The 27,255-nt window shown below is 35.9% G+C and overlaps 1 protein-coding gene across 1 annotated transcript in view; it reads right to left on the minus strand.

Moving 5' to 3' along the window:
* The window catches only part of LOC128562024 (phospholipid-transporting ATPase ABCA3-like), a 222,445-nt gene that overhangs the window by 41,481 nt on the left and 153,709 nt on the right, over positions 1-27,255 (minus strand). The window contains exons 19-22 of the mRNA XM_053556640.1: positions 25,134-25,383; positions 24,795-25,003; positions 18,835-19,047; positions 10,241-10,414 (exon numbers count right to left, since the gene is read on the minus strand). Coding sequence (XP_053412615.1) covers positions 10,241-10,414; positions 18,835-19,047; positions 24,795-25,003; positions 25,134-25,383 — 846 coding nt within the window. The remainder of the gene's footprint in view (positions 1-10,240; positions 10,415-18,834; positions 19,048-24,794; positions 25,004-25,133; positions 25,384-27,255) is intronic.

The following is a 27,255-nucleotide window of genomic DNA, read 5'->3' on the forward strand; positions in this document are numbered from 1 at the left end:
CGTGATTCCTCCTGCTTTGTTTTTATTTCTGAGTAATTTCTTGGCTATTCAAGTTTTTTTCTGATTCCATATAAAACAAAGTATTATTTTTTCAAGATTTTTAAAGAATGACAGTGGAGCTTTAATAGGGATTGCATTAAAATTTTATATTGCTTTGGGTAGTATGGACATTTTAACAATGTTGATTCTTCCCAGCCATGAGCATGGTATGTTTTTCCATTTGTTAACATTTTCAGCTACTTCTTTTCTTAGAGTTTCATAGTTATCTTTATAGAGATGATTCATGTCATTTGTTAGATAAACTCCCAAATATTTCATCTTCTTTGGCACTACTGTGAATGGAATAGAGTCCTTAACTGTTTTTTCAGCTTGACTATTGTAGGTATATATAAAGGCTACCGATTCATGAATGTTGATTTTGTAACCTGAGATGCTCCTGTATTCCTTGATCACTTCTAAGAGTTTTGTAGTAGAATCCCTGGTGTTTTCCAGAATACAATCATATCATCTGCAAAGAGTGAAATTTTGATCTCTTATGACCCTATATGGATACCCTTGATTGCCTTTTCTTCCCTAATTGTGGTGGCTAAAACTTCCATTACAATGTTAAAGAGCACTGGAGACAATGGGCAGCCATGTCTGGTTCCTGATCTGAGAGGAAATGATTCCAATTTAACTCCATTCAATATGATATTGGCTGTGGCTTTGCTGTAGATGGCCTCTATCAGTTTATGACATGTCCCTTCTATACCCATTTTTTTAAGTGTTCTGATCATGAAGGGATGCTGCATATTATCAAAAGCCTTTTCTGCATTAATTGTTAGAATCATGTGGTCTTTGTTTTTTAATTTGTTTATGTGGTGAATTATACTTACAGATTTACGTATATTGAACCAGCCTTGAGACCCTGGGATAAAACCAACTTGGTCATGATGTATAATTTGTTTGATGTGTTGCTGGATTCTGTTTGTTAGGATCTTGTTGAATATTTTTGCATCTATATTCATTAGTGATATCGGTCTATAATTTTCTTTTCTTGTTGTGTCTTTTCCTGGTTTGGGGATCAGGGTGATGTTTGCTTCATAGAATGTATTAGGTAGTCTTCCTTCTTTTTCTACATTTTGGAACAAGTTAAGTAATATAGGTAGTAATTCCTCTTGAAAGCTTTGATAGAATTCTCACGTGAAGCCATCAGATTCCGGGCTTTTCTTTTTAGGGAGGTTTTGTATCGTTGATCCTATTTCAGAACTTGATTGGCCTATTCAACATTTCCACTTGATTCTTGCTAAGTCTTGGAAAGCGATGTGCTTCTCAGTATTGATCAATTTCCTTCAGATTTTCATATTTCTGACAATAAAGTTTCTGGTAATATTCATTAAGGATTTTTTTAATTTCTGAGGAGTCCGTTGTTATTTCGTCTTTGTCGTTTCTGATTGATGAGATTAGAGATTTTACTCTTTTTTTTTCCTGTTTAGGTTAGCCAAAGTTTTACCTACTTTATTGACCTTTTCAAAAAACCAACTTTTTGATTTATTGATTTGTTGTATAATTCTTTTGTTTTCAATTTCATTTAATTCTGGTCTAATTTTGGTTATTCCTTTTCTTCTACTGGGTTTGCAGTTGGGATGTTCTTCCTTTTCTAGTTGCTTGAGATGTCCCATTAAGTTGTTAACTTCCTCTCTTTCTGTTCTCTTGAGGAAGGCTTGCAGTGCTATAAATTTTTCTCTTAGGACTGCCTTTGCGGTATCCCCATGGTTCTGATAGTCGTGTCTTCATTGTTGTTTTGTTTCAAAAATTTGGCAATTTCCTTCTCAATCTCATCTCTGACCCAGCTATCATTCAGCATATGACTTGCTCCAGTGCTCTGTGAGGTCCAGAGGACCCACCCAGCAAATAGATCAGTCTTGGAAGGTTGATGCCTCCTTCCCCACCTTGCACTTCTGTCACACCCAATCACTGATAGTCCTGCAGGGCTTTGACCCCGTTGCCTGTAGTGAATAGATACTCCAGAGGTTTGCACCTCCCTGAAACAGAAGGAAATCTATTTCTGCTCAGCCAGGCTGCTGCGCTCTGCCTCTATCTAGTGGGGGAGGTGACGCCTGACAACCTCGGGTGCTTGATGGAGGCTGGGGGTGTTCACTCAGTTCCAGCCCTGCCCCTGTTTCATGTTACTGACAGAACAGAACAGAACAACTTTGCGGGAATTTGTTTCTGTTTCTGCTAAATTCCCCTGCGGAAGAGAAGCTGTTTTGAGTTCCCAGAGCCTGCGCCTCAGGCCCTGTCTTCGCTCCTGCAGGTTTGCATTCGGTTTCCTGTCAGTTTTAGCCTCCTGTCTTCCTTTGTCTATAGGCTGATGATTCCCTTAGGGCCAGGTGCATCTTAGGCTCAGTGAAGTGGTCCTCTGGGTCCGCCCCACCCTGGGAACTTCCCAGCTCTGCCTGTGCATTTCTAGTCCCAGCGTTCCACCCAGGCCAGTACTGCGTCAGGCAAACCCTTCACTCACGGGGCCTGTGTTTCCGTCCCAGATCTGTTCTGTGGTGGTTGCCACCTGAGTAGATGCCTGGCCTCCTCTGGTTGCCCAGGGAGACAGGGGTTGTGGCTTCAGAATATCCGGGAGTGAGCCCTATTATTGCTAAAAGACAGCTGCTTCTCTGCACCTCAGGGCACCGCCGCTCCGCTGTGGTTCCCTCTCAGCTGATGATCCTCTCCTCACTCCCTTGCCACAGGGTCAGCACTGACCAGCTACAGTTTCGGCCCTGTCCACACCCCTCAAAATATCATCCAAGAATCTGGACTCCTGTGGGACAGGCCTCCAGACCTCAGAGAGAGAGGGGAGGGGAGTGCTGGGAGCTCAGAGTTGCATGTAGAGAATATATACCATTTTATACAGTTTTATGCCTGGCAGGAGAATGCTGTGGCACCCTAGTAAGGTAGGTAGGTCCAGTTTTTAGAGGGTCTCTCCCGTGGAGTGTAGTGGGAGGATCTTTGAACTCTGCTCGTTTGTTTGTGGGGCACTCTGAGCCATTCTAATGGGGGAGGGGATGCCCGTCTGCTTGGTGATGGATTTTGTACCTTTTGTTTGTATCATTGGGGTCACAGCTCACCTCAACAGGGTTCATGTGCATTCTTCAACCTTCTCTCTTTGTGCAGCTCAAATCCACCCGGTTACTTGCTAAATTTCTGTCCTTTAACTCTTCTGGATGGGAGCCTCTGTGGAAAGCTGGCTTCAGTCAGCCATCTTGTCCACACTTATGGATTTATATATATTGAACCCACCTTGCAACCCTGGGATATAACCTACTTGTGATATGTAACTTTTTAAATGTATCACTGTATTTTTGTTGGTAACATTTTATTGAATATGTTTGCATCAATATTTATAATGATATTTGCCTATAGTTTTTCTTGTTGTCGTTGTGTCCTTTCCTGGTTTTTAAATCAGGGCTATATTTGCTTTGAAGAACATGTTGGGGAGGATACATTTCTTCTCTATGTTTTGGAATAGACAATGCAATATATGTCCTAGTTACTCTTTGAAGGTTTTGTAAAATTCTGGTGTGAAAACATATGCTCCAAGACTTTTTTGGGAAAGATTTTGTGTAGTTAGTTTATTTTCAGTGCTTAATACAGGTCTATTCAAAATTTCTAATTCTTTCTGGTTGAGTTTAGGAAGGTGGTGTGATTCCAGGTATTGGTCCATTTCCTCTACATATTCAAATTTCTGAGCATAGAGTTTTTATTAGTAGTCATTGAGGATCTTTTGTATTTCTGTGGCATCTATTGTTATTTCCTCTTTATCATTTCTGATTGAAGTTATTGGTGATCTTACTTTTCTGTTTCTGATCTAGCCTGATAAAGTGATTACTGATTTTATTATCTTTTCAAAGGGCCATTTTTTTTGTTTTGCTGATCTTCCAAATGATTCTTTGTTTTTAATTTCCTTTAATTCTGCTCTAATTTTGGTCATTTCTTTTTTCTGCTGGGTTTGGGGTTGGATTGCTCTTCCTTTTACAGTTCCTTGAGATGGCCCATTAAGTTGTTGACTGTCTCTCTGTTTTCTTGAAGGCATCTAATGCTATAAATTTGCCTCTTAGGACTGCCTTTTTGGTATCTCACAGGTTTTGATAGTTTATGGTTTAATTATCATTTTATTCAAGGAGTCTAATGATTTCCTTCTTAATCTCATCTTTGACTCAGCTGTTGTTCATATTTCCGTGACTGTTTTTGAGTACGAAGACTTCTGTTGATGTTAAGTTCAACTCTTATTCTATTATGCTCAGAGAAGATAAGGATTAACTTCTATTCCTTTTAATTTGTTGAGGTTAGACTTTTGTCCTATGATATGATCAATTTTGGAGGATGATCCATGGGCTGATGAGAATAATGTATGTTCAGTTTTGTTAGTGTGAAATGCTGTGTATGTCTGTTAAGTCCATTTTCTCTAGCTTTGTGTTTAAGTCCTCTATTTCTTTGCTTAGTTTCCACTTGGAGGATCTGTCTAGTACTGTCCAATGGGTGTTTACATGTCCAAATTTATGTGTGGGAAGATATCATATTGTTCATATCATTTAGGATTTATTTTATAAATCAAGAAGCATTAACATATGGCATATAAATGTTAATTATTAAAATCTCTTCATTCTGTGTGTTTCCCTTTTAAGTAGTTCATGTCCATCCTTGTCTTTATATATTTTTGTTGGTTTAAATCCAATGGCATCTGCAAATAAGAGCACAACCCCTTCTTTTTTTCTCATTTCAATTTGCCTGAATTATTATTTCCCATTCCTTCACTGAGTGTTTTATCCTTTGAGGTTAGGTGTGTTTCTTGGACACAATAGATATTGGGCCTGAGCTTTTGTATCCATTCAGTCAACCCGGGCCTTGTTAATCGGGAATTCAAGTCATTCACATTTATTGAGGGAATTGATAGGGTGGAATTTTGGTCATTCTGTTTTTCAGAGGTCCAGAGCTTAGTTTTATCCCTTTTGCCATTGTAGAAACTAGGTTTTGTTCTTTAATTTCTCTCTGTGTTTATTTTGGTTGTATGCTGTTGTGCTGGTCATTATGAAGAATGGGTCTGATTGCTTCTTGGAGAGCTGCTCTAGTTATGGCAAATTTCCTCAACATTTGCATGTCAGTAAAATATTTGATTTCTTCATCACAAATGAAACTCAGTTTAGCAGGATATAGGCTGAAAATTATTTGGTTTAAGAAGGTTAAAGGCTTATGGTCATCCACTTGTGGCTTGAAAATTTTAGCTGAAAGGTTTGTGGTCATCTTCCTATCTTTCCCTTTGTAGATAAAACTTTTCTTATGCCTGGCTGCTTACAAGATTTTCTCTTTCATATTAACTTTGACAAAGATAATTGCAATGTGTCTAGGAGATAGTTTGTTTGGATTGAGTTGTGCCGGGTTTATGAAACTATCTACTATCTGAATTTTTGTATCTCTTGCAATGCTTGGGAAATTCTCCACTGTGTCTTGGAGTAGAGATCAGTGCTTTTAGGACCATCTTCTTTTCCTTCAGGAATCCCTGTAATTCAGATGTTTGATGTTTTGGAATGATTGCATAACTCTCTCAGGGAATATTCTGTTTTTGTTCTAGAGTTCAAATGTCTTGTCTTCAATTTCTGAAATTCTTTCTTTGCCATGTTTTACTCTATTACTGAGGGTCTCTATCGTCTTTTGAAACATGTTGAATGCCTTTTTCAGTTCCTTAAGCTCTGCTGTATCTTTTCTCATTATGTCCACATCTTGGTGACTTCAACTTTGAATTCATTAATTTCTTAAGACAACTTTTGACTTTTAAAAAATGTCTATTTTCCTCTTCTACTCAATGCCTTTCATCTTATTTGCCATCTATGTTCTGAATTCAATTTCTGACATTTCAGCCATTTCTCTATTTTCTGTTGTATCTCCCTTATAATCCCTTGAAGGAGTTGATCTGCTCTGATTTTTGATGTTGACAGAATTCTTCAGCTGGCTCCTCCTTATGAGTGTTTTCAGCTTTAAAAAAATATATATATTAATGATACTTTTTAGTTGAAATGATAGATTGCCTTGAATAGTTATTGAGAGATAGTCTAATTGAGGACCCTTAGGAAACACTGTACCAACCTATTTGGCAATTAAAAGTGGTGGGGTGAGAGTGGATCAGAAGGTCCCAGGAACTGAAGCTAAATGGCCCTTCCACAATGAGCTGGAGCTTGTGCTTGTGGCCTTTCCTGTACAGCCTCATGAAGCTCCCTTTCAGGGCTGCAGCCATGGTCTCTGAGGGCCAGCTTGGTGAGACAGCACAACCTGGTTCAGTTGGTGTCAGCCTGCTCTCTACCCAGTCCTAAAGATTTGCCGTATTTCACTGACATCTCTGCTGGACAAAGATATGAACATTTTCAGCCTCACCCTACCACCCCAGTGATTGCTAGAGGAGGTGAATCCATAGACAGACCTGCTGAATCCATCCCTTGCTACTCTAACCCACCACCACCACTACTCAAACAAAGTCAAATAAGTGTTAAACCTGCACCCCAGACAGAAGTGGCTGGAGAACAAGAATCCACAATACTTCTGACTGACAGTTCAGTTAAATTTGCTCAAGCTGTGTGAGTCAAACAAATTCAGATGGTCATGAGATGGCAGGAGATCAAGAATCTGAGGCAGTTCTGACTGAGAGTTCCCAAGGGGCTGGGGAAGGGTCTCTTCTAGTGGGAAAGGGAATCAAGAGATCACACCTCTCCATACCAAAGTTGTAACTGCTGCAGTGACACTGTTTTCATGCTGCATCTCAGAAGCCTACATAATGCATCTGCCTCTCAGAGAATTCACCAAACAGTAGGGGTTGTCCAGTAGGAAACCAGATGGGGGAAGGGTGGGCTGTGTGGTAAGGATTGTGGAGCCAATATTTCTTCACTTTTGTGGCAAGCAGGATGGGGATTGAGTTTACAGATGGAAATTCCTGGGTGTAGAAGGACTGGGACTTCATAGGTCTCTCCTGTGGGGTAAGGTGAGAGGTCTTTATTCCTTGCTTGCTCATGGAAAGCCTATTTGGGGGAGGGGTCTCCTATCTTCTTGGCAATGGGTGCCTTCCAACTAGTCCTTTGGTATCTGATCTGTTATCTTTCTTCCTCTTTCTTGGCCTGGCAGCTTGTCTCAGTGGGGATGAAGTATATTTTACTTTCTTCTCCTTGTGCTTAACTCCCTACCTTTGGGTTCTCCAAGTCCGCTTTAGTCCAACTTCTCTCCTTCTGGACAGGAGCCTCTAGTGAAAGCTGCTTCTAGTCAGCTGACCATCTTGCCCCTCCTGAGGTAGTCTTTATTAGCTTTCTCTGCTATAAAGTCTTCCTTTTGCCCCCCTTCACATGCTGGAAATTATAAATATCAAATTAAAATAAATATACTTGAAGATAAATAATATAAGAATTCCTTTGATATTTCTATCAAACAATTCATAGTTATTATCTTTAATATTTTGGCTTATACTTAATTTTGTAGCCCAAATTATTCCAGATTTCATCATTAAACTGTCTCTTTTATAGGAATCATATTTTGCATGTTTGTAATTGAAATATAAAAATGCAATTGAATTTTGTTTATATTTATTTTTAATTCAGCAGGTGTACTAAATTATTATAAAATTTAATAATTAGAGCAGGGATTCTTTGAGATTTCTGGGTAGACCATCATATCTAATATTATTTCATCTTTTCCATTTCTCATACTTTAGAATTATATTTTTATAATGCTTGATTCATATGAAATATTATATGCTACATATATGTACATTTTAAGCATAATAGCATAATAATGCTTATGGGGACTAGGCATCTATAAACCTAGTCCCCAAATTAAAGTTTACAAATAATTTTTAAATGCTTATATGCTCTTTCACTTTTCCATCCTCCAGAGGTATGATGAATTGTATTCTGGGTTCTTGTTTTATTTATACAAGTGGGTCATTATATGCATATTTGCAATACTTTGCTTACTTTTTAAATCTGAACTTTATGTAGTCTTCTGAACTTCTTCTACATAAAATGTAGAACCTATTTTCTCCTTATGTTATTATTTATAAAACTCCCAAAGTAAAATCGAAATGATAGAACAATGAACACTAGTTCCTTCCACCTAGTATCGACACTATTAACATTTTGCCACATTTGCTTTCACACCTCACCCCCACCACATGTATATTTGTAAGTAAGTTGTCTTTGTGGTTTTTTTTTAAAGGTTCTTTCATCATATGTATTGCTTTTATTCTTATTTTTGTTTTCCTGTAATACTAGGTTTGTGTGAATGCTGGTTACTTTTTCTGCTGTGAATTGTTGTGATAGACCACCAAAAACAGTAACTCTGTAGAATGGCGGTGAGGGGTTTGGGATGATTATTTGGTTGCTAATTTCTGAAAGCTATTTCTATTGGCAGAGTGAAATACACTTTCTTTACATGTAATATGTAAACATCTTTTTGCTGTGGAGTCTAGGGATGGTGGTGGTGATGGTGGTCTGGATATAGTTTTCTGATTTCTTGATAGCCTATTGGCTCTGCAGTACCCTTAACTTATGCTATTTGTTTTCTTCTTTCTATACATCAAATATCCAAAGAAAAAATCCTTTCTGCAACATTGTCCTTTTTTCTCGGAAGTTTTGTGTTTTCATGAATGAGTATTTTCCAAAAGTGAGACATGTTAAGTGTTTAGGGAATCTAAGCAGGAAAAATACTAATCACCCTGATCGCAGTGAGACACACTCCAGTTATTAAAAGAAGGCAGGCTGGCAATAAATAATCTAAGAGCCCATATGTTAGAAAATTAATTCCCCAAAATGTGGAATATAGAAGAAAATAATAAAGAACATAAATTAATAAATTAGAAAAATAAATATGTAATAGAACAACCAAAGCTGAAAGCTTGTTATTTAAAAGGACTAGTAAAATTGATATCCATCTGGTAAGATTGATAAAGACACAATAAAAAAGGGAAATACTATAATGAAAATGAAGACATTACCCATAAATCTGATAGATTATAAAAATACCATAAGGCATTATGAACATTATAAATTTGAAAATTTATGTGGACTGAAAAGATCTTGTAAAAACTCAACCATCTCCTTACTCAAATTATTAAGATACCCTCCCAAATCCTACTTTTATTAAGAAAATACGATCAATAACTAAAATCTTTCCAAAGGACAACCTCCATTCAAAATTAACTTCACAAGTGAATTCAGCAACCATTTAAGAATAATACCAATCCTACACAAAATCTTTGAGTAAATATAAGAGAGAAAACATATTTCTTACTTCAATTGTTTATTTTTATGCTAAAAGCTGGTATGTTCCAAAAAACTCCAATAATTTTAAATTAATAATTTTCATAGACATAGATATAAGAATCCTTAATAAATATTAGTGAACTTAACCACAATATAGAAAAAACTTAATACATCACAACGTGTCTTTGACAAAGCAATGTGTCAAAGAACAAGATATAAGTGTATATAAATTGGAAAAGAAATGTTCTGTTAGCTATACTTTTGAATATATTCATTAAAATAAAAATTAATCTGTCTAAATTATTAAAATTAATAAAATGATTTAGCAAGTTCAATACACAAGAAAACTCTTTCAACTGTATTTTTCTATATACAACAATAAAAACTTATTAAATGACTTTTTAAACTACATTTTAAAAAGTTATTCTAGCTATAATGGCATCAAAAGATATACAGAAATAAAACTGACAATATAGGTGTAATACCTGTAAACTAATAATCGCTAAACAGTATTAAATAAAAATGAAGGCGGCAATGTAAATTATCCTGGAGGTTCTTTCCTACAGAGGGAATGAATTATGCAGTGGGAGAACTTAAGCTTTGAATTCAAATTCTATCCCATAAAAGCTGTGTGACACAAGGTGGATAGTCAATTTCTTCAAATAAATATAAGAACAGATATCTTGAGGTTGTTGTGAAGATTTAAAATAACCACTGTAAAGTTAGTAGATGATTGATGATGATGATTATATATTATTATGATCTTTATCTGACATTTACTTTAAACTTACCTTAGATTTTCTTTTGAGGTTTAATTACATTTTAAAAGGCTTTCCTATTGTTGTAAAATGACTGAACGTACAGAACATGTGTCCTGACCTCTCTCCTTTGAAATAAGGGTAGCTTTCCTACAAATTTCATGGCCTGAACATGAGACTAATTTCCTAGATAATTAGTAAGATACTCACTTTCTTTACTACAGTTTAACAAGAGAGGAGGATTCTTTTGGCTGGTGCACAATATCTTCTCCTGGTAGATAGTAGTATAGCCACCAATGCACCTCGCCAGGTTGTAATTGGGAAAGAGTAGTAAGGAATTACGCAGGAAGTTTCTGGTGAAATCTGACATGCTAGTTTGAATTTCTAGAAGAACGATAAGATTAGGTTACTCTATAGGAATTCAAGCATTGCCAGCACAACAAATCCCCTAGTGATGATCAAATCAAGCTCAGGGAATTAAAAACTAGATGATTATCTTTGAATAACTAATTACTTCCCAATTAATTTGTTCCAGTTTATAGATGGTGATACAGTATGTGTTGATAATTGTAGAATTCTGAAAAATCTTTTTGATGAAGTAGGGTCCATATGAGAAGACTTTCTGGTATCTGATATGCGCTGGGAAACACTACTGGCTACTTTTTCACATTTCCAATACTAATTGACCAACTAAGGGAGAAAAGTGAAGTTGGAGGTAGAGGCTGGTATTCAACTGTAGAGAAAAGATAGGGAAAAATCTGAAATATTAAAAAAAAAAACCCAAGCTGATAGGTTAATTAACATCTCTGCCCAAAATAAATGGCATATGAATAAAAATGAAAGAGTAAATTTCTGGTGATATGAACATGCTTAATTTATAAATTTTCATTGTAAAATATTGACAATGAGTTTGGATAGTTGAGAAGAGGATAAAAGAAAAGTCTAAACAAAAATACCTTATGAAATACTTAGAGCTAAAAGAAATGCCCACACAATTTAAATGGAACTGGAGATGATTATTCTCCAGGGAAGTATCTAAAGAATGGAAAAACTAACACCATGTGGTAATACCTCACTAACTGATGAGAAGACATGTGCACAGAGGGAAGTAGAACTCAGTGGAAATCAAACAGGGAATGTATTTCTTTTGTATTTGTGCATGTTATATATGCTTTGTGAGAATCTTTATTTTTTAACCGTGCCTTCTGTACAGAACGAATCTAGAATTTGGAAGCAAGGAGAATCCAGAATGGAAAACTTGTCATTTGATTGCCAGGATGTTTTGTTGCCACTTAACTTTACTAATGTTATATTTTGGTTAATTATTATCATCAGGTTATTTTGTTATTTATTCTTATTTTATATTTCATTTTTCTCCCTTCTCAATATTTTGAATGTAATTTACCATTTAATTCTTTCTTATGCATTGTTCAGCTCATCTATTCTGTTTTGGAAGTTACACTTTAAAAATATTCCTTCATTGGTCATGTTAGGTATTTATACATGTCTACTTAAGTTTTCTCCTTACATGTCTCAAAGACCTTTTTTTTTTTTTGAGACAGAGTCTCACTCGGTTGCCCTGGGTAGAATGCTGTGGTGTCATAGTTCACAGCAACACTTGGGCTCACGAGATCCTCTTTCCTCAGCCTCCAGAGTAGCTGGAACTATAGGCACCGTCCATGATGCCCGATTAATTTTTTTCTATTTTTGGTAGAGACGGGGTCTTGCTCTTGCTCAGCCTGGTCTCAAGCTCCTGAGTTCAAGCAATCCACCTACTTTAGCCTCCCATTCAAAGACCTTTTCTTGGCTTTGATGTTCTGAAGTTTCACAATGATGTTTCCAGGTGAAGAATTAAAACAAAAATCATGAGTATTGTCATTCTGGAAATTCTCAGATAATGTATTTTTTAACAATTATCTTCTATTATTTCCCTCTGAATTTTATTTGGCCATATATTGGAATTTCTTACTCTATACTCCATGGATTTTAACATTTCTTTCATATTTTTCATAATTTTATCCCATGGGAAACATGGAATATATTTCGTATTCATCTCCAATCCACTAGCTCTCACTGCAACTGTGTATTATAATACCCTGATACTTCTGTCTATTGAGTTCTTAATTCAAATTATTAAATCTTTTCATTTCTCAAGATTCTATTTTTTATTTCAATAGTGGTTTTTAGTTTTATTTTTTAAATTTCAGATTAATATGAGGATATTGATGATTAGGTTACAATGTTTGCATTTGTTAGGTAAGGTCCCTGTTGTAGTTGTGTCCCAAACCCAGGAGGTATACTATATATACTCTTATTACTTTGTGCCCATTACTTGGGAGCACACCAATCCCTCTTCCTCCTCCCTTTTTCCTCCATCCTCTCCCCTGCCTTAAACTTGAATTAAATTCAGTTTTTCTCTTGTGTAGGTGTAAATTAGTTCATCTACTGGTTTAATATTAGTATTGATTACACTGGATACTTGCTTTTCCATTCTTGTGATAATTTACTAAGAAGAATGTGCTTCAATTCCATACAGGTAAACACAAAAGATGTAAAATCTCCATTTTTTTTATGGTTCAGTAGTATCTATACATCACAGTTTATTAACTGATTCACAGGTTGATTGGCACTTGGATTGTTTCCACATCTTGGCAACTGTGACTTGAGCTGCAATAAACAATCTAACGCAAATGTCCTTATGATAAAATGATTTTTTTACTTCTGGGTAGATGCCTAGTAATGGAATCAAATGGAAGATCTACTTAGTTATTTGAGGATTCTCTATATTTCTTTCTATAGAAGCTGTTTTAGTTTGCAGTCCCACCAACAGTGTAAAAATTGTTCCCCTCTCTCTATATCCACACCAGCATCTGCAACTTTGGGACTTTGTGATGTGAGCTATTCCCACTGGGGTTATGTGATATCTCAGAGTAGCTTGGATTTGCATTTCTCTAATGATTAAAAACAATGAGCAATTCTTTATTTGTTAGCTATTTGTCCTTTTCAGGGAAGGTTCTGTTCATGTCTCTTGCCAAGTGATAGATAGGATTGTTCACTCTTTTTTTGTTGATTAATTTGAATTCTTTGTAGATCCTAGCCACCAACCCTTTGTCAGATTTGTAACATGCAAATATCTTTTCCCATTCTGAAGGTTGTTGTGTTCTTAGCTGTGCAGAAGCTTTTTAGTTTAATTAAGCCTCATTTATTTTTGTTGTGATTGCCAGTGAAGTTTTCTTCATAAAATCCTGCCTCAGGCTTGTATCATCAAGAGTTTCTCCCATGTTTTCTTTTAGGATTTTTATTGTTTCATGTCTTAGATTTAAATCTTTTATCCATTGTGAGTTAATTTTTGTAAGTAGTGAAAGGTGCAGGTCGAGTTTCAGTCTTTTACATGTGATTATTCAGTTTTCCCAGTACAATTTATTAAATAGGGATTCTTTTCTCTAGTGTATGCTTTTGTTTGGTTTATTGAAGATCAGATGGTGATAAGAGGCTGGTGTCATCTCTAGGTTTTCCATTTGGTATCATATGTCTCTGTCTCTATTTTTGTGCCAATACCATGCTGTTTTGATCACTGTGGGCTTATAATATAACCTGAAGTCTTGTAGAGTGATGCCTCGAGCTTTGTTTTTATTACTAAGAATTGCCTTGGCTAAATGTGATTTGTTTTTCTGGTTCCATAAAAAGTGAAGAAGCATTTTTTCCAGTTCTTCAAAGTATGATGTTGGTATTTTAATGGAGATTGCATTAAATCTGAAGATTTCTTTGAATAGAATAGACATTTTAACAATGTTGATTCTTCCCAGCAAGGGCATTGTATATTCTTTCAATTTTTATTATGTTTTGCTATTTCTTTTCTTAGGGTTTTATAATTCTTTTCGTAAAGATCCTTCACCTTCTTTGTCAGGTATATTTTCAGGTATTTCATTTTTTTGAAGCTACTATGAAGGGTATTCAATCCTTGATTTGCTTCTAAACTTGACTGTGATTGTCGTATACAAAGGCTAAATTTGGGGATATTGATTTTATACCCTGACACATTGCTGTATTTCTTGGTCACTTCCAAGAGTCTTATGATTAGGTCTTGGGGGTTTCTAAGTATGGTAAGTTGTTGGGCAAAGGATACAACATTACAGTTAGATAGGATGAAGAGTTCAAGAACTCTATTGCACAACATGGTGACTATAGCTAATGATGTTATATTGTAGTCTTGAAAATGCTGAGAGTGTTTGTTAAGTGTTCTCACCACAAAAATGATAACTATCTGATATCAGGAATATATGCTAAGTAGTTAGGTTTATTCATTTCACAATGTATATGTGATTTAAAACATCTTGTTCACAGTAAATAATCCAATTTTATGTCAAACTAAAAAGGAAAATAAATACAATATTCAATATATAAACTATAAAAAGATAATAAAAATTTGCAATTATATCCGTGTATTTGCAAAGTCAAACCCAAATGAATTTCTTGAAAAATTGTAGTGTACCTTAATATTTTCCATAACTTTGAAAATTCATTTTTTCTTTAAAAAACAAATGTTTTAGGTCTAAAAACACCTGCTTTCACTTGATTGTTGGACTCTGACAATTCAATACTTTCATCTCTGTCGATCATTTTTGGCAAAGTATCATTCACAGTGTTATGCTGCTGAATCTCCCTGGACTTTCTAGTTGTCAAATTTACTCACTTAACTTTTTTTGTCCTTGCCTTTATGTTCTTTGCAACATTTTCCTTTCAAAATAGAATTTTCTAAAACAGTAATCTCTTCTTATTCTCAATGTACCACAACTATTCCTCTCCAGTCACTTAACTAATTGTTTAAAATTTCATTACAAGTCAGGTACCACAAATTTGTATGCTTTTAGGTGAGTCTTCCTCATGTAGCACAATATTTCCCCTTGGAGAGATATAAAAAATTTGTAGACTTTTTTTCATAATTTTAGGATTTTTTGTGAGAGTGAGTATTCATCCACAGCTTTTACAAGTAATTTAGATTGCTATGTAGAGGCTTAAGTCTTGCTCACATATGATATTCATCCTTGAATAAGTGTACAAAGGAGTATGTAAGTCAATCTTTAATTAATACAGGAATTCTTTTATGGCAGGTGAAGGGCTAAGCGAATAAAGCAGAAAGCCTGTGGCTGTGGAGCTCTGTAACAATAGGGAGAGAAGTACATGACCCAGTTCAAATTCATGTTTATGAGGTGATTCAACAAAGGAGTGACAATAGTCTTTCCTTTAAAAATTTTCTTGTAGGCGGTGCCTCTGGCTCAAAGGGATAGGGCGCCAGTCCCATATGCTGGAGGTGGTGGGTTCAAACCTAGCCTTGGCCAAAAACCACAAAAAAAAAATTTTTTTTTCTTTGTAACAATAGTCAATTTAGTAAATATACAGTAGAACCTCTGTAAGTTGACCACCTCTGGGACTATAACAAACTGATAACACACAAAGGTGGTCAAGTAAGGAATTACTGTACTAATACATACATGTACTTTATTTTCTTGTATAGCTTTTAGTACAGTATATCATATAAAATCATATATAATCAAAACACAGTAATATAATAGAATATCATACAAAATTTACTGTTTTCTCATGGTTTAATCATTCTTTCTGGAAAAAAGAGTCAATCTTGGTTTGTTTCTTGGAGAAAGCACTCTCAACTTTGAGCACTCAGCATACCTGGAAGTTTTCCACAGCAAATGACTTCAACTGCATTATCAGATGCCTTACATTCTTTTCTTTTGGAGTCTCTGCAATTTTTTTTTTTAATTTCAGATTAATATGACGGTACATACGATTAGGTTACATTGTTTACATTTGTAAGGTAAAGTCCAAGTTGTAGTTGTCCACTCAGGAAGTGTGCCATACATCGCACATTGTTCCCACTGGGTAGGAAACCTCAGACCCCCTCCACCTCCTTCCTTCTGAATTTAATTGAGTTTTTCTGTCATGTAAGTACATTGCTGTTAATCTACAAGCTTTAAATTAGTATTGAGTACATGGATGCTTATTTTTCCATTCTTGTGATACTTTACATAGGAGTGTGTTCTCCAGATCCATCCAAGTTGTACCAATGGATAGAAAATTTCTGTGTTTTTTTTATGGCTGAATAATATTCCATTATATACATATATATGTATATATATATTATACACACACATATATATGTGATTATATATATATAAAATATATATATATATATATAATCAGTTTGTTAATCCATTCATGTGTTGAAGGGCACTTTGGTGGTTTCCACACCTTTGCAAATGTAAATTGGGCTGCTCTAAACATTCAAGTGTATATGTCCTTATAGAAAAATGACATTTTTTCTTTTGGGTGGATACCTACTAATGGGATTCCAGGATCAAATGGAAGGTCTACTTTTAGTCTTTGAGGCTTCTCCATACTTCTGTGTCATCCGCAATTGCTTTTTTTACTTTATTAGCTGCTTCATTCTATTTTATGCTGGCTATGCTTTGGGAATATTGCTTAGAAAATTGTTTCTAGGTCAGGGTCATTACAGGCTGCCACCTCACTATCCATTGCAACAAAACCTTCAAAATCTACTCCTTTGCATACTGCCTTGGAGATGGACTGTCTGACGGGGCCAAAGCATCGTGCTCTTGGGTTGTGACAAATCTAACTTTCTTGAAACACTTCTGTATCATTTCTGGCTGAACTTTATTCCAAGAAAAACTGATTCAGAGGGCAGTACCCAGAAGATTAAATGATACAGCAGATAAAGTTGCTCCCACAGGGGGACTGCAAGTTTTTGTTTTAGAAATGACCCACAGAAGGAGCTGGTCTGGGTAGTGCATTTTAGATGTTTTGATTAAGCTTTGATCCTCAGAGGTTGGATTTCTGAGGTAGTGTTTGGAGGCAGAAATTTCAGTGTCTGTGGGATAATTCACTTGATGGTGGCCAGGGCATATGTGAAATAATTCATCAGAATAGACTGGCTTTTCTTTTTCATTTCTCAGTTGAGACTCCTTACCTACTCCTCAAATAGGGCACCAGTCATTCAAGCAAATTTGTTGTTTAATCTCTAAGTGATGGGGAGGACTTCAGGCTTTAGATTCTTGAATTCATGTTACTTTGCTGATTTACAAATCAACAAGGGCTTTAGTTTCTGGTTGAGCTTCCACAAAGCAGAACTATGAAATGTTCTTTGGAATGTTTTCTGCTCTTACATTTATCACCCTTTAAGACGAGGCTCCTGTCAGGCATCACTTTGAAAAAGAGTCTGCATTCATCAGCATTAAAGATGTTATCTCTTTGAAGTCTCTGGAAAATTCTAGAAACTTCTTGATGAATTATTTCACATCTTTTACTGCAACTTTACTGGATTTACCACAGAAGACTTTCTAGAAGATCTCCTATTGCAGGTTGAATTTCTTGACCCTAGCACGTGATGCTTGAAAATTTGCCACCCTGGATTAATATGTTAAATTTTTAGCTACTTCTTGGATCATCAATCCAGAGATTCAGGCATTAACTGCTGTCATTTGTTTGAACCAGTTTAATGTGGCTCCATTGACCTCGCTGAGAGAAGTTTCCCTCCTTTTCCTTACTACATCTCTCCAAGTATTCATGTTTACATCTTTGGATGTTGCTAACTGTGGTCTTGCTAATACCAAAATGTTTTACTGTCTTTCTTTGGCAGCCAATTTCCTGAAAAATATAGAATATCAACCTCTTACTTAAATGTTAGCGCTTTGAGTACTTTCCTTTGGGCCATCATGTTTTGATTAACTGCAAAATTTTTCAGTAATTGTAGGATGTACCTACAATTCATTCTAGTCCTTCATGTTGCAAAAATCTCCTGCAATACGTGATAAACACTAGGACATTAGGCCTAACACAACATGCAGTATTAATAAATCATACAAAAAGAACTCATACTAAAGTAGTAAAAATAACATAACTAAGGGGCAAACCCCACACTTTCTACTACTTGTTGTAGAGTGGACTCAACTGGTTAAGTTATAGAGGGTAAATTAATATTGCCAATGTAGAGAAGTGGTCAATTATGGAGGTTGTTTCATATACTCAAATGTTATCAGATAAGAAAAATGAAGATACAAAATTTAGAATTCTGCACAAACAAGGACTGGCAAGAAGGAAAACTGACCTAGTTATACACATGTTAGGTGAATATAGAGTTTTTCCTCTTTCTGTAAAGTATTGTTACAAGGCTCAGGTTCTTGAGCTTTTTCACTGAATTGATGAGGAAAAGCCATCTCACAAAACCTTCATAGTATCTCCCAAAGAGCTCAAGATTGCTCTAGGCTCTTTCCTCTCTCTGCACCTCACTCTACAGTGCCACAGTTTCAAGAGGTAACACTTTAAAGTGTAATACAGTATATCTGAAATATAATTTCCTAACTTTATCTAAGGCCATCCCTTCTAAGAAGAAAGCTCCTTCTTCATTCTCTCTCCCTCTGGCAAATGAGTCTCAGGATAAACACTCCTAAAATTTCTGAAATCAGGTGCAAACTTATTCCTTAAGTCATGTGATAGAATCACAGGAGGTAGGGATAAAGAGAATTTATGTCAAAGGATTTTTAAGGTCTGTCCCATCATTTTAATATGAAGATCCTAGGTCTGACACAATGTCTCGAATATCACAGATACTCCAAATGACTTTATTAACTTACATCAAGTACAGATTTTCCTCTAATACCTAAAAATTAATTGTCTACAAAAGCTCTTAGATATTTATAAGTCAATTACTCTTTGTTCATTTACTGCTGCCTTCAGGAGAAGGGGAAATTTTCTCAAGTCCTTATACTTACTGTTTTCTAATGCAATGCCTATGAAGAAACCAATAGTGCCTGAAAAGTAGTTTAGTAGCATAAGTATGATGTAGGCAGAAGTACTTTTCGAAAACAGGAAGCTCATCAGGTACACAAAGGGAATAGCAGCCCAGCCATATAGTATGAAGATAACCATGGTTTCCAGAATGTGGTAATCCATGACATAAATATCAAATTTGAAATATTTTAACACTCCCTGAAACACAGAAGGTACACAGATAAAGGTAAAGGGCAAGTGCAAAAAGAAAAATCAAGTCAGAACATTTAGAGAAGGAAACAGCAAGTCTTGTCTTTATTTAGCATGGAAGTTTCCATTAAGTCAATGTCAATCTGACTCTTCTTTTTTTCAAACTTTAGCCTAAGTTATACATCTCCTTTACTAGAGGACATTCCAGTGAGCAGAACCACTATGCTTCCTTTCATTATTACTTTTTGTACTTGGAGAAGTTGCCCTGATAATCCTGTGAGGTTTCAGTAGGTTATTTCTCTAAAGAGACACTATTTCTGTAATGAGATACTATTTCTATAATGATATTTTCTCTGACTACCTGCTTTACCCAACACTCCTATTAACCTTTAAATTGGTCCACTTCTGCTCCTCAATTTCCTTTGCATACATTCAAACCATTCTGGGACCTCCTTCTTATATTTTGTAATTCAAATTAAAAATTAGACAAATTACAATTAGATAGTGGAATAAAAAAATAAGAGAGTCCTAAATTACAATCATTGGTGGTAGTAGGAACCTATAGCATTTAAAGGGAATACATTTCTGAAAATCTATATCTCATTAATTAGTAATTATGGTTTTTGCACAAATGGTGGGTTTGTCCCTTTGGGAAATTACATAATTATATAGAAGCTTAATCTTACTATTTATTTCTTGGTGGTCCTGCTGAGCTAAGAATAGTCATTACACTTATGACTGATATTTTTGGTGGTGGTAGCAAAAACAACAGAGAAGATTAGTAGATAATGGTTGAATCCAACATCTATTGCCATGATTGTTTTATTTATTTTTTCTTTGCCTTTTGTACCAATGGTCTTTGAATTGTATTTAAGTATACTGTAAAATTAATAAACTTATTTAAACATAATAAATAGAATAAGGTAATTAAATAAAATTTGGGGTGACCTAGGAGTCTCTTGTGTTTGAAGTTTTATAATCCTTTAATGTCCATAGAATAACCTATGCTCAGTCAATTTTTTTATTTTTTATTGTTGGGGATTCATTGAAGGTATAAAGATCCAGGTTACACTAATTGCATTTGTCAAGCAAAATCCCTCTTATAAATGTGTTCCTCCCCCAAGATGTGTGCCAAACATCATGACTCCCCATTTCCCTTCCTCCTTCCCTCTTGCTGTTCTCCCATTCTCTCAACCCCCACCATGTACTAGGTCATCAATTGTCCTCACATCAAAACTGAGTACATTGGATTCTTGCTTCTCCATTCTTGTGATGCTTTACTAAGAAAAATGTGTTCCACCTCCATCCAAGTTAGTACAAAATATGTATAGTCTCCATCTTTTTTAGGCTGAGTAATATTCCATGGTATACATATATTACAGCTTGTTAATCCATTCCTGGATTGGTGGGCATTTAGGCTGTTTCCACATTTTGGTGATTGTAAATTGAGCTACAATAAACAGTCTAGAGCAAGTGTCCTTATGGTAACAGGATTTTTTTTTCCTGGGTAAATGCTCAGTTATGGGATTGTAGGATCAAGTGGGAGGTGGTCTAGTTTGAGTTCTTTGAGGATTCTCCATACTTCCTTTCAAAAGGTTGTATTAGTTTACAGTCCCACCAGCAATGTAAAACTGTTCCCTTTTCTCCACATTGGCCAGTATCTGCTGCTTTGAGATTTTGTGACAAGGGCCCTTCTCACTGGGGTTAGATGATATATCAGGGTGGTTTTGATTTGCATTTCTCTAATAATTAGGGATGATGAGCATTTTTTCATGTATTTGTTAGTCATTCATCTGCCTTCTTTAGAGAAGGTTCTATTCCCCCCTTTTGCCTATTAATATGAGGGATTGTTGTCTTTTTTTATGTTGCTTAGTTTGTGTTCTCTGTAGATCCTAGTTATCCATCTTTTGTCTGATTCATAATATGCAATTATCTTTTCCAATTTTGATGACTGTCTATTTGCTTTGGTTGTTATAGATGTACAAAAGCTATTCAGTTTAATTAAGTCCCCTGTTTAGCTCCTCTGACTTTTTATGTTGCCAGAGTTTTGTTTTTTTCCTGATTCCTTTCCATTTGTGTTTTCTATTTTTTGTTTTAAACTCTAAGCTGAAATTTTAGGGTGTGCCTAAATTTAAATTAAGAAATATTCTGGTTGGGTTTCATTAGCCAGCTAGCAGGAGGCAGTAAGAAACTTGAGTGTGGAGTGTGGGCCCAGCAAATGGCACACTGGTCTGCCAGCTTAAGTATCATTCATCAGGCTCTAGGGCCATTTGGATGCCCTATCAGGTGGGCTTCTCTGTGCACAGGCTTTCCCAGAATGCATAGCTCTCCATTCCCTTTTGAGGACTTGCCAAACTGAAGTAGCAGCTCCTTGTTCCACCTACTGCTCAGCAGATTTTAAGACTGTTTGGTTGCCAGATCCTTGAGGTACTAGGGATGCAGAGTTCACCACACCCTTTCTTGGACCTGTCATAAGCAAAATAGGTGGGTCAGTGTTAGAGGCCCTGGGAATGCAAAATTTACCATACCCCTTCCCAGAACTTCCAGAGAAAAGCAGCGGTTTGCTGCTCTGCTGGCCTACTTGGTGACATTTAGGACTGTTAAGACATGAAGTCTGTTAGTTTCAGAGGTCTTGGGATGCAAAATTACCATACCCCTTCCTGGACCTGCTAGAAGCAAAGTGTCATTTCACTCTTCTGCTGACTTGCTTGGGAGGCCTCAAGGTCAGGAGTTTGCTAGCTCTGGCTGGCAGTTACACCCTCAGAGGCCTCCAGAAATGGGGCTTGTCAGAGCCCTACTAGGACCTGCCAATAGTGAAGCCACAGTCCACTGCCTCACAGCTCAGGGTCTACTTTGTTTGTTCCTATGTTCAGCTCCTCTTGTGCTCTGTGCTCCTATCGCAACCCACAGGAAATGTATTAAAGAGTCATGGCATTAGGAAGGTTGAGAACCACTGCTCTATGAGGAAACACTTGATGTCAAGTTACCACATATGTTTAATGGCAACCACCAGTTGTTCCAAACCTCTCTCCACTGCCACTCCAGTGGAGGACTAGTGTGGCTCACCCAAGAGCTCAGGCTGGCTTTACCTGTGACTAAATCCCTGCTTTTCCTGTTATAGTTCTGCACAGATTTTAGATGGATCTTGATGAGACCCAGCAGCAGATTGAGACTTAGTTCACCCAGTACTGGCAGAGTGAGTGTGGTGCTCCAGTACTCCACTGTTCCCCAAACAGATCCCAGTCTTGTTAAATGTCATTCCCCATCACTTGCTTCCTAGAAGTTTCCTCTTGCTTTTTTATTTTCACTCTGAGGATCCTACATTACCTCTATATTTTCACGCTGCTATTCCTGTTGAGAGCAGTTCAAATTGAGGCAGTTTCCTGGACCTTTGCCCAATATACTTGGGAGTGGTAAGTATGATGGCTGCTTCTAGTTGGCCATATTTTCTTTCTAGTATTATTACTATTATTTGCATAATTGTATCGGGCAGGACTTCTGGTACTATGTACAATAGAAGTGTTGATTTTCATTTTTTGAAATGTCTTCTTATTCTAAGTATCCTAAGCCTTGTCTTAGTCCATTTTTACTGTTATAGCATAATGCCTGAGACTGGATAATTCATAATAAACAGAAAATCATTGGCTCATAATTCTAAAGGCAGGAAAGTTCAAGATAGAGGGGCTGGCATATAGTGAGGGCTTTCCAGCTGCCTTATCCCATGGAATAAACAGAAGGGCAAGAGAAGGCAAGAGCAGGCTAAATGTGCTCTTGTATAATAGCGCTAATCCTCCCCATGAGGGTAGAGCTTTCATTGCCTAATTACCTCTTAAAGGTCCTACCTTAATACCATTAGAATGGCAATTAAATTTCAACATGAGTTTTAGAGAGGACAAACATAAAAACCATAGCAATTATGCTATATAACCATTTTTTCCTATACAAATTTTAAATGTGTTTTTATTTTTAACATTTAAATAGATTTAGGGGCTAACATGGTTTTTATGTAATAGGCTGAATTGCATAGTGGAGAAGTCTAGGCTTTTAATACATGTATATTATCACTTGAATACTGTAGATTCTGAATACTGTACCTAATAGGTAATTTTTCATCCCATATTTCTCTTCCACTCTCGCCCTTCTGAGTCTCCAGTATCCTTTAAGTCACTCTGTGTGACCATGAATATCCATTGTGTAGTTACTACTTGAAAGCAAGAACAAGTGGTATTTGGGTTTTTCTTCTGGGACTATTTATATTAGAATAATGGTATCCAGTTTCATCCAAGTTGCCACAAAAGACATTATTTCCTTCTTTTTGATGGCTAAGTAGTATTTTCTTTATACACTCATCTGTTGGTGGTCACTTAGCTTGGTTACATGTCTTTCTAATTGTAAATTGCACTGTGATGAACATACAGATGCAGGTGTCCTTTATAGGAAATGCCTTCTTTTCCTTTGAGTAGACCCCCAGTTGGGAGATTGCTTGTTCAAATGGTAGATTCAATCTTAGCTCTTTGAAAAATCTCCATACTGTTTTCCATAGATAACAATATTAATTTACTGTTGTACTAGTTTATAATCACACCACATACGGGACAATATAGTATATGTGCCTCCTGTGTTAGGTACATATGTCTATAAGATTGTTATATTTTCTTTCAGAATTATTCCTTTATCATTATATAATGACTGCCTTTGTCCTTTTCACTGTTCTTGATTTAGTGTTTGGTTTTTATGACATAAGAATAGCTACTCTTCCTATTTTTGGTTTCCATTTGCATGGAATATTTTTATCTACCCCTTTACTTCAACTCTTTATGTTTCTTTACAAGTTAAGTGAGTTTCTCAGAGACGGCAGGTATTTGGGTTGTGATTTTTAAATACATTCCATCAATCTGTATCTTTTATGTGGGGCATTTAGACCATTTACATGCAATGTTAATATTGATAAATGCAGTACCATCAGGTCAACATGTTCACTGTTACCCAGTTGCTTTGTAGTCTCCTTTGTGTTACTGATTTATAAGAGCTGTGAGATTTTATTTTTGAGCATTTTTATAATGGTGAGTTTTGACCATTTTATTTTCAGCATTTGAGCATTTCTTATAGAGCAGGATGGTGACAAATTTCCCCTTAACATTTTCTTGTCAGGGAAAGATTTCATTTCTCCTTCATTTATGAAGCCTGGTTTTTCAGGATACAACATTCTTGGCTGGCAGGTATACTGTTTAAGAAGACTTAAGATGGGACCCCAAAATCTTCCAGCAAGTTGCCCAGAACCCTCTTCATACATATTCTTTCTGTATTTCCCATTGCTTCTCTGGTGAATATTAGAATTCTCTCCTACATGATCTGTTCAAAATGTAAGAATCTTACTATTCTGACTTTTCTTTATGGGGGAGGCACTACTACACGTCTGGATGTACTAGAGGATATAACTGGATAAGACTGGGTAGTATGAGACATTACATGTAAGAATATGTCTCAGTTTTGGGGGTGGTCACCATAAGTTAATGAAAAAAATGACAAACTAGTCCATGAGAGACTTTTGTGCTATTGCAAAGAAATTATTTTATTATGATTAAGGATATGGGAGAGAAAGTTTCTATCATGAGAATTTTGCAATGCGTTTTCTATGATAATGAGCAGAGACAGTTTACTGCCATAGCTTTATGAATGTTTTCATAAACCTAACAGAAATTTTCTATGGGGTATAAAATTAAAATAAAACCCAAGAAATTTAAACTAACACTTACCATTATTAAGCAGCAGGAAATGAAGAAGATGATGAAATCCCACAGTAGAGCAGAAAGCCAGTACACAAAGACAGAGACCCCGCTCACAAACTGGATGTGCTTTGCTTTACTGGTTCTTTCAGTCACTGTCAGGAGAGAAAATCCACTGATCAAAAGAGCAATGCCAAACTGTAAACTTATAGCCACATCTTGTCCATTTGCAATCCTATAGTAGAAGAAACAAAAGAAGATATATCAGAAAATCAACATAAAAATATAGATTTCTATCAATATCTATTTTTATCATATAAATGTGATCTATGTAAAACTCAATTCTGATCAAAATAATAACATACCCGTCTGTACTGTGTTTTTTATCAGGGCGTGGCTGAGGTTTATTGGAGACCGTTAAGGAAGCCTCACTGCCAGAAAGTGCCCTGAAAAGCATGTTGTCTAACAATGTCAGGGCCACAGATGGTGAATGGAATGCTTCATTGTTGAATAGAACAGTTAATATTGTTTCATTTGCCTTCACCTCAATGGAAAGTGCAATAATACATAAATGAACACAATCTTTACTTTTCCTCAAGTAACTCAGTAAGTCACCTAGGATGAAAAAATAATATTGTTCAGTTGTATTCACAGTACAGATCACCTATAATATATACCAAGAACAATAAATTAATGAATTTACTTCTCATTCCTTTCAATTTTCCCATAATGGTTATTTCAAACATTTGCTTTTCTCCTCCCCAAACTTTATTCCATCATTAAATTTCAAGCTGTCTCATTTCATAGTCTATACCCTAAACTCGTACTTTATTGAGAAAACATAGACTCTGTCAATTTATTTATCTTAAAGTGATTTATACATATTTCCACATATAGCTTTGATTGTTTATGTTTTAGCAGACAAAATATTCCTCTGGAAATCAGAAATGCTGGTTAAAAATATTTAAAAATCATCTCATTGGGAGTATTAGAGACTTAGGAAAGCAAACAAAATTTGGGACCAAGACCTTTCTAGAATGGAAATGCATGGAGATGAGTCCAACATTCTGTACACTTGTTTTTCTTTGAGGCCTTGAGAGATTTATAAATGCCCTTTCTTTGAGTTACCTTGGTAGATTCTCTGGTTCCAGTGAAGGCTATATCCAAGAAGAAATACAGTGATAGTAAGAAATAGACCTATTCTTTTTACTGAGATGGGATCTTTCTATGTTGTCTCAGCTAGAGTGCAGTGGCTATTCACAGGTGCTATCATGGTACACTACAGTCTCAAATTCCTGGGCCCAAGAAATCCTCCAGCTTCAGCATCCTAAGTGGCTAGGACTATAGGTCTACACCATTGTGTCCAGCTTAATAGAACAATTCTCAGAAAAATTTCAACTCAGCCTCAAATTACTTCAATCTATGTTTGGATTTACATTTTTCTTTAAGCTTGCTGCCTATTAGAATTTAAACCTCCTCTGAAGAAGATAACCTCATGCAGAATATTATAATTTTCTTTTTTTTTTTATTGTTGGGGATTCATTGAGGGTACAATAAGCCAGGTTACACTGATTGCAATTGTTAGGTAAAGTCCCTCTTGCAATCATGCCTTGTCCCCATAAAGTGAGAATATTATAATTTTCATATGCAATATCTGGCACTGAATTAAAGAATTATCAAGCATACCAAGAAACAGAACCAAGAGAAAGCAACAAAAGTAGAAACATCCACAGCTGAGCTAGGTATTAAAGATAGAGAACTTAACAGTGAACTGGAGTCCTTAGAAACACTAAAATATTGATGTTAGAATTAAAAAACACATAAATTACAATGAAGAATTTAATATATAACTCATAGCAGGTTGAACAGAAATGAAGGGTTTCGGTTTAGGGAACTGGAAGGGAAGTGATTAGAATGTTCAGTCAAAAAGCACAGAGAAAAAGAGGATGGAAAATAAGAGAGAAGACACTAATTGCAAATATTAGGAATAAAACAGGAAAAATCACTACTCATCCTGCAGATATCAAAAGGAAAATACAGGAATGTTATGAAAAGCTTCACACATGATGGTTAATTGTATTTGTCAACTAGACTGAGTTAAGGGATACCTTGAGAGCTAGTAAAATGTTATTTGGATGTGTGTCTGTGAGGGTGTTAAAAGAAGAGATTAACATTTGAATCAGTAGATGAGTATATAACATTCACTCTCATCAGTGTGAGGGAGCATCATCCAATTCATTGAAGACACAAATGAAACAAAAAGATGAAGGAAGGACAAATTTTCTCTTCTTGAAATAAAATGGGTCATCCATTTGCTCCTGCCCTTAGACACCACCAATCCTGGTTCTCAGGCTTTTGGACTCTGGACTTATGCCTTTGGAATCAAACCAAATTACTAGCTTTCCTGGGTCTTCAGCTTGCAGACAGCATATTGTAGGACTTCACAGTCTCCATAATCATATGAAGCAATTCCCATAGTGAATCTGC

Source organism: Nycticebus coucang, chromosome 12 (genome assembly GCF_027406575.1).
Source record: "Nycticebus coucang isolate mNycCou1 chromosome 12, mNycCou1.pri, whole genome shotgun sequence".
NCBI classification, from domain to species: domain Eukaryota; kingdom Metazoa; phylum Chordata; class Mammalia; order Primates; family Lorisidae; genus Nycticebus; species Nycticebus coucang.